This window comes from Kryptolebias marmoratus, linkage group LG23 (assembly GCF_001649575.2).
Source record: "Kryptolebias marmoratus isolate JLee-2015 linkage group LG23, ASM164957v2, whole genome shotgun sequence".
Classification (NCBI taxonomy): domain Eukaryota; kingdom Metazoa; phylum Chordata; class Actinopteri; order Cyprinodontiformes; family Rivulidae; genus Kryptolebias; species Kryptolebias marmoratus.
In genome coordinates, this window is record NC_051452.1 from 4,866,476 (window position 1) to 4,874,885 (window position 8,410).

Sequence of the window (8,410 nt, forward strand, 5' to 3'; positions counted from 1 at the left end):
CCTCCCTCCTGCAGACGGAGCTGAACACGCCTCCCTCCTGCAGACGGAGCTGGATATGCCTCCCTCTTGCAGACGAAGCTGGATACACCTCCCTCCTGCAGGAGGAGCTGGATACACCTCCCTCCTGCAGACGGAGCTGAACACGCCTCCCTCCTGCAGGAGGACCTGGATACACCTCCCTCCTGCAGGAGGAGCTGGATACACCTCCCTCTTGCAGACAGAGCTGGATTCTGCCTCCCTCTTGCAGACGGAGCTGGATTCTGCCTCCCTCTTGCAGACGGAGCTGGATTCTGCCTCCCTCCTGCAGGAGGAGCTGGACACACCTCCCTCCTGCAGGAGGAGCTGGACACACCTCCCTCCTGCAGACGGAGGTCTGGGTTTCCCGCCTGGACCTGCTGCCTCCATGACTTCATCATAAGAGAAAGAAAATGGACAGACTGACTCTTTAGAGGAAAATGATTCAGTTTTGGAGTCAGAGACATCAGATTATGTTGTGTGGTTCCAACTATAAGAAGAAAAAAAAAGAAAACTTAAGGATTTGGTCAATTTTTTTAGACTTCAACCAAGAATCTAAAACTGAATTATACTATAGATTTATTGACTATGGTGTATGTAAACTTTAGCTCCAGAGGTCATACCTCCATCTAATTAGTTAAATAGATTATATCTAATCTATATAATATATAATATAATTATATCGAACTAGATTAACTCTAGTTAGATAGAGTTAATTGATTTACAATGTTGTAAAAAGCTTGGAGCGGACATACAAATGTTTGGAGGTGAGGTAGTTATCAGTCACATGTGAACATTTTTACAATCCTATTTCCATAAAAAACTTTGGACACTAAACCATAAACACTGATCAGACACTGACAGATAAAGTTTTTAAACTTAGTCATCAATTTGAACTGCAATACTCTGCTGGCATTAAAGCAGAGGTTAACAATCTGAGGTGTTCATTAGCCTCCAATCCCCCAAGAAATAAATCAAATGGACCCAGAGAGACCCAATCCCAAACCTACTGGGCCCAAAGAAGATGTAACTTTAGACACCATGTGGAGATAATAAGTGGGCAACAGGCTGATGACTAAAAACAAGAAGAGGATTTGTTTTCTGAGCATAAAAAACAAAAAGAGTGCTGTTTTACCAACACTGAAGGAAGCTTTGTCACCACTGATCACTGTTGTTTAGTTATTTAGTTAATTACAATCTTCAAATCTACCCAACCTCTAAGATCAACGAGCGTTAAGGAGATGAGTTAATAACCCACGATTACCCGATCTGTTTCAGACAAAGACCACAGAAAGCTGGCTCTGGGGAAAGTACAGCAGCTCTGTTCGGTTCCTTTTCGGTCCACTTTGTTCCCGAGCTACTTCCACAGCTTCGGCATGACCGACAACTACATCGTGTTCGTGGAGCAGCCCTTCAAACTGGACGTCATCAAACTCGCAACCGCCTACTTTAGAGGGCTCAACTGGGGGAACTGCCTCAAATTTGACAAGGACGACGTCGTAAGTTTCTTAAAATCCCACCAGCATCAGACATGAAACAACTTCCACTTTAAATTTGATCTCTGTAAGGTTTCACTTTATTTACAAGGTGAAATAATAAACCACACGGTTCAGACTCTGGTCATGTAAACCAGTGGATATAAGCAAATCAACCTGACCATCATCATCATCATCATCATCATCTGGAGTCGTCTCTCTTTCCAGACTCTGTTTCACGTCATCAATAAAAAGACAGGAAAAGCAGAGTCCGTCCGTTTCTATGGCGATGCTCTGGTGGTTTTCCACCACATCAACGCCTACGAGGAAGACGGGCACGTGGTATTCGACATCATCACCTACAAGGACAGCAACCTGTATGACATGTTCTACCTCCACAACATCCGACAGGAAACCAGCAGCTTCATCGAGACCAACAAGGAGTTCTCCCAGCCCGTCTGCCAGAGATTTGTCTTGCCTCTCAGTGTCCAGAAGGTACAGCTACACTGAGAGATCACACCAAAGTACACACATTACTTTTCACCTCACCATCACCGCTTGTTTGTCCTCCAGGAGTCTCCCAAAGGGACTAACCTCGTGACTTTAACGGACACTACAGCTCAGGCGGTGATGCAGGAGGACGGCTCCATCTACTGCCGGCCAGACACACTTTTTATAGGCTTGTGTTTTATAAAAATAAACAACAGTGCAAGGAGAACCATCTAGTTTCCTAAAACTAACACGCTTGAGTCCTCCACAGGTCTGGAGCTGCCAGGGATCAACTACAACTTCAACAGCAGGAAGTACAGATACTTCTACGGCTCCAGGATCGAGTGGTCTCCCCATCCCAACAAGGTGAAGCCTGTCACAGACAAACGGACCTTTTCAGGGACATTAACTGTGCTAGCAGCTGAAGATGGATCAGATCGGACTTTTTAAACTCATGAAACTCAGATACCAAAGTCCACATCATAAATCAAGTTGTTATACGTCATCCTAAGAAGAGCAAACAGTCATTTTTAGTTTGAACCAACACGACCATAAAAACAAACCATAAATGATAAACCTTGTGTCCAACAGATTGCTAAAGTAGACATCATAACGAGGACGCACATGGAGTGGCAGCAGGAGAACTGCTACCCCTCAGAGCCGGTGTTTGTTGCCTTTCCAGGAGCAGAGGAGGAAGATGATGGTGAGACACGAGCCGACCGAGACAATCGTTTCTCCTCTGGCTCTGATTTTATTTCACTCTTCTTCCAGGAGTCATCCTGTCATCCATCGTTTCTTCAGACCCCAACATTTCTCCCTTCCTGCTCGTCCTCAACGCCAAAACGTTTGAGGAGACGGCGCGGGCCTCCATTCCTGCTCCGGTCCACATAGACCTTCATGGACTTTTCATCCCCGCCGCCGACTGATCACTGGAACATCAGCTGGACTAAATGTTTGACTGTTTTATCTTCAGGTGCCTGTATGTAGAAAACAGAGCTGACACCGGCCTGAAAATATTATTTTTACTTAAAGTTTCCTTTAAACGGTGGGCTTGGAGGAGAAAATAAAACTAAATGTATATTAATGTTCCTGTCTGATGAGCAACATTAACTATAAAAGCCAGTTTTGCTGCTCGTTTTGACTGAAATGGGGCTGAAGCTGCGTTTTGCTGCTCGGTGTGAACGTTTCTCTGATTATCTCCTCATTTAGAAAGAAAAGTCATCAGTTTTAGATTCATGAAGGAATCCTAAAACTCTACAAGCCTGTGACAAATGAGTCATTTTATTCAATACGTGTTTTTATCAAGTCTAATCTCATATTAAAATGCATTTTCTTTATTTGTTTTTGTGTTTGATAATAAATGTGAATATTGTTTTTCTTTTAATAACTTGAGAACACGGATGTCACACGAGCAACATTAGTTTTGAATTATTTGAATAAAAAACTTGTTTTTGCTGAGTGAATAATTCCAACATTGGTGTTTATCAGCAACCCTGTTCACAGATTTACATCACCACGGTGACCAAGAAAGAAGCTCCGCCTCCAAAAGACACACCTTTAAGCTGGACTGACACCTGCAGGTGTCTGCATGAAGAGACAAATGTCTTCTACAGAAAAGTCTGCTGATCAGACAAGCTGTTTGGACACAGTGACAAGACAAATGTTAGAGTCAGACCCAAAAACACTGAACCAAGCATGGTGGTGGTAGCATCATGCTGTGGTGGAGGACTACTTCCAAATGATTCAACTTCACCTTAAATCAACAGCTAGTGTTAGAGTTTAATGCAGTTCATTCCTCAGCACACAAGTTATTAAAGTTCATGCTCGTGTCCACATGTTTTCCAGGTAACTCAGTCTCCTGGCTCCCAACAACCTCTGTGTTGTTGCTAAGGGGCAGATTGTTTCACAAAAGTTTTATCTGTGTGATTAAGCTGTGTGTTCCCCACCTGTTGCTTGCTTCTAATAAAAAAATGTGTCGCTGCAACAGGAGTTTAGAACTCGCTCGGGTTTGTCCCGAACGGACACGCACGAGTGACTTCTCCTTTTGCAAAAGCCTCATAAAAGACAAGCTACTCTCTGCAAGGTTCTTTAGTTAGGTCAGGTGAGGAGAAACCCTGACAGCTAGGTAGAAGAAAGTTAGGTCCAACAGGACCATGATCCCGAACACATCAGAGCTGGTTTCTGATTGGATGAATCCTCAGAACCGGTTTCTGATTGGATGAATCATCAGAACCGGTTTCTGATTGGATGAATCATCAGAACCGGTTTCTGATTGGATGAATCAGGCTCCCATTAAGCCTCTGGAACGCCCCGACCTCAACCTGAAAATCTGTGGATGAAAAGCCATCAGCTCTCTGAGACCCTGAATGAAAACAGACAGATGATTAAAAACCAGGTTTGAGCAGAAAACCAACTAATTTAAACAAACTAATTCTGCCAGGAAGAAAAGTCAAATATCAGCCAGTAGCTTGTTGGAGGAGGCAAAACTCCTGAGGTCCAGGAGACCTTTAATAAAATATGAGGGGGGGGTTTATGGATAAATTAGTATTATTATGACTCACTAAATCAGAGAAAATCCACAATAAATTCAACAGTTCTAAAAAAATCACTTTAGCTCATCTCGTAGGATAAATCCAACCTGGAAACAGAACAAATAATTAATTCAAAGCCCAAAAATAAACAACATTTATGATGGAAACTTCTGACTAAAACTAAGTTTAGATTTGTTAGTCTGTCACTTTTTGTAAAATAAACTGGTTAGATCGAAGTGACCCTTTACTTTAGACAGATCCAGTCAATTATTTATCACTTCATACAGGAAAGAAAATATTAATCACCTTAAAAATAATTTGAGGATTATCACCTGAACTAATGACAAAAAGTAATTTAAGTTGTCTTGTTGTGCATTTAAACAGAAAACTTAAACAACTTTAAGAACAGAAAACAGCTGAGGAGCTCTGAGCTATAAGACATGAAATCAAACCAACGTTTTACAGTTTTGTGTCACTAAGAGGTTAAAATATCATTTTATCCCTTCAGCCACAGTGATGACATGAAGTCCAAACTATTTTAACATCCTGTAAAGAGAAGAAGAAAAGATAAACTGACAGAAGGTTAAGGTTTTTTAAAAGATCTCAAATTAAGACTTCTGTTCACCGATTGTTAAGTTTTAAATAAGAAAATCTTTTTTTTCTACGTGTGAAGTGAAAACTCTGTCTGCAGGTTTTATTAGAATCATGGGAATTTATTACATCAGCAGTTGCAACAAAAACATTTTAAAATCTTCTCCGTCACTCAACATCGCCCCGCCTTCCAACATGGCCGCCGAACCGCACAGCGACGCGAACGCTGACTTTTCGAAGTCTGTCACTGCCGTTCTGAAAAGAAAACTCCAGAAATATTCGTGATTTTTCTCTAGTGTGGCCCGGAGCTGCTCGCCATCGTCCTGGTTAGCATTGCTGGGGGGGTGGTGGAAGGGGGCGGAGCCTGGGACATGAAGCAGCAGCCACAAATCAGAGACCAAGAAGAAGAAGAAGAACGTTGATGCTGAACAACAGGCACGTTGGAATACTGAGAGTGTGAATGTGTCTAAACTATCACTGTTTCCACCAGTGGCTTTCTCAGAAAAACACTTTCACGTCCGCTGCCTCGTCATCGACGGAGGAAGATTGCGTTTTTGTTTGTCGGCTTGTGTTTTAGCTCCTTCAGATGATCTCAAAGGTCTTCTTCAGCTCCATGATCAGCTGCCAGTCGCTTTTCTGCATCTCGTCTCTGAACCAGTTCTTCAGGGCGTCGATGGACGCTCGCGTGATCTGAAACAACAACACGGCCTCCGTTACCGTGAACACGAACCCAGACTGGAGCCGCAGCACAGAACCAGAACCAGCTGCCAACACCAGACTGAAGCAGAACCGAGTCGCTCGGATCTTAGATTTAATCCTGTCAGTTCGACTGTTTGAGGCGATCACATTCACATTTATAAAAACAGAAACCAGATTTTATTTTTGTTCTCCAACATTTCACTGATAAACTTTCTCTTCTTCTGTGGAATCTGACAGCCTTGAAGGCAAACAGCCATTTTATTGATTTATGTTTGGTTTTTCTGATAAAAAAATATGTTTTTGTAAACTTTAAGTGAACTATTAAAAGTAAAGTGTGCTTCATTTTCTAACTGAGCAGCTGAAGGTAGAAATCTCAGCTTCAGGGCTGCTGATGTGTTTTAATTACAATTAATGTGAAAAGAACTGATGTTTGATGTTTTATCTTTTAGGAAACAGAAAAAGGTTTTAAATAAATGGTCTGGTCGTATTTTCTGTAAAAATACTTAAAACAAATTTCATACTTTTCCATTTCCTGTCGATATAAAAATAAAAACATCTAAAAAGTTTTTATTTCTACATTAACACGAGTCTTAAACAATCCTTCCTTCTTCCTTTCCTGACTTTTTAAAACGGACGATGAGTCGCTGCTAAAACCGATCTTTCATAATTAACTCGGCACCAACAATACGCAAAAATCTGCCAGCGCATCCCAAGCCCCGCCCCCTCGATGGGCGTGTCTTTACCTTGCTGACCATGATGTCAGTGGCTTCGAAGTGGCGGCCGTACATCTTGGGCGCCTCTCCGGGAATGGGTTCGATCTTGACGCAGATCTCCTGACCTTTCTTGGCGGAATCGACGGGTTTGTGATTCATCTCGATGCTGGTGACCACGCCGATGTCCACAAACTGAGACACAGACAGGTTCCGCGTTGGACAAAAACCGTAAAGACCTCCAACAACGAGAGAGCGTGCGAGCGAGCCTCACCCCTCTGCTGGGCACGCAGAGCGGCGTTCCCTGCTTCAGCACGCCGGCCTCCACGGACACGCCCATCACGATGGGATCCCTGGAGTTAAAGATGAACTGAGGAAGAACTCGCAGCTTCACAGGAAACACGGCGACGTGCCTGAGAAAAAAAAAAACATTTAAGACCGGGGCTGCTGGGGTTATTATCCTAACCAGTAACAGGGATTTATAAATAGCTGTGGAAAATATATTTATTATCTTGACTAAAACAACCAGATGAGAATACGACAACAAAAACATCACTTTAAGGAACCAATTAACCATTAGACCTATTCTTTTTCTGTTTTTGTTTTGAAACAATAAAAACTAATTGTTCCTCTTCATCAGCAGCTTTGAATAATGAAGAAAATGTTTTTATGAGCTGAACCAGTAAACACACAAAGCTTCATAAAGTTCCTGAGACAAATCAAACACAGAAAGTGAATCTACTGCCACCATCAGGTCACATCATGAATTACAGCATTTCACCTTCATTCAGAAACTTCATCAGCTTTAAATAAATAAACTAAATAAAAACTAACATTGTTTTGTTACCACTGTTAACGTTTGTGCAGCAGAACTTTGGAAGAAGCAGGGAGCAAAGCATGAATATTAAAACTATTTAAGGTCAACGTGAGTTCTAAAGAGTTTGTTCTGCAAATGAAACCTTTAAAAACAACAAGACTCAGAGGAATCAGAGGAAGAGATGAATCTCCAGCTCTCCTACTTGAACTCTTCCTGCTTGGCCTTCTTGTAGTCCTCTCTGTATTTGGTGAAAGCATCAAACAGGTGGTAGATGATCTCAGCGGAGAAGATTCGAACGCCCAGACTGTCGGCCATCTCCTGACTCTCCCTCTCCACCTTCACGTCGAACGCCAGGATCACGGCGTACCTGTCGACAGCAGAGGCACAAACACCGCTCACGTTTACAGATGCAGTTTAAATCTTTCTGGGTGTGTTCGAGCAGAAGACGGTGACGTACTGCACGTCATGCTCCAACATGGTGGACGCCTTCATCACATCCTTTTTATGAACCGGACCGATGTTGATACCAGCGTACTGCAGGGACACACAAAAACAAACACAAGTTTAGTTTCTTCAGTCTCCTGAAACTGATGTAAGATCAGCTTACAATTCAGTAAATAACTCAACAAATAAAACAGGAGAAAATAAGACAAATAACTGAACGACTGGAACAGATGGGAAATAAAAACTAAACACTGTTGAGCCTGAAGTCATTCTACAACAAACTGGTCACACCAGCAAGCTAAATGATTGTTTTTATTATTACTCAGTCCCTCCAGAAGTTCACGGGTGGTTTTTGTGATTGTTGCGGCTAAAATGCCTGATTTCGTGGGGCATTTTCCTAAAGGTTGCAATTTTTTTGTTTTACTAAAATCAATAAAAAACCATAACTTTTAATATATAAACCGAAAATCCTTCCTAGTTTTGTAAGATAATTCCCAACAAACATTGACATTCTCAAAAGGTGCTTTATTTGAGAACTTTGATAGCTTCTAAACTGACATTCATGACCATTTCTGGATTGTCCCTGGTCTGCAGCTCTCCTCACATGTTTTGCAGACACAAAGTGTTTGTCGATGCGTT

General features: G+C 42.1%; 2 protein-coding genes across 3 annotated transcripts in view; one reads left to right on the forward strand and one right to left on the reverse strand.

Annotated features, from left to right (window-relative positions):
* Window positions 1–3,442, forward strand: part of bco1l (beta-carotene oxygenase 1, like) — a 9,997-nt gene extending 6,555 nt beyond the window's left edge. Inside the window, exons 6-11 of the mRNA XM_017434546.3 lie at window positions 1,294–1,514; window positions 1,719–1,985; window positions 2,064–2,169; window positions 2,251–2,345; window positions 2,571–2,682; window positions 2,751–3,442. Coding sequence (XP_017290035.1) covers window positions 1,294–1,514; window positions 1,719–1,985; window positions 2,064–2,169; window positions 2,251–2,345; window positions 2,571–2,682; window positions 2,751–2,905 — 956 coding nt within the window. The 3' untranslated portion in view covers window positions 2,906–3,442. The remainder of the gene's footprint in view (window positions 1–1,293; window positions 1,515–1,718; window positions 1,986–2,063; window positions 2,170–2,250; window positions 2,346–2,570; window positions 2,683–2,750) is intronic.
* Window positions 3,443–5,178: 1,736 nt separating this feature from the next.
* The window catches only part of eif5b (eukaryotic translation initiation factor 5B), a 13,872-nt gene continuing 10,640 nt past the window's right edge, over window positions 5,179–8,410 (reverse strand). For both annotated transcript variants that reach the window (XM_017434564.3, XM_017434563.3), the window contains 5 exons: window positions 7,785–7,861; window positions 7,530–7,694; window positions 6,785–6,923; window positions 6,544–6,705; window positions 5,179–5,791 (listed from right to left, as the gene is read on the reverse strand). In XM_017434564.3, coding sequence (XP_017290053.1) covers window positions 5,684–5,791; window positions 6,544–6,705; window positions 6,785–6,923; window positions 7,530–7,694; window positions 7,785–7,861 — 651 coding nt within the window. In that variant the 3' untranslated portion in view covers window positions 5,179–5,683. The remainder of the gene's footprint in view (window positions 5,792–6,543; window positions 6,706–6,784; window positions 6,924–7,529; window positions 7,695–7,784; window positions 7,862–8,410) is intronic.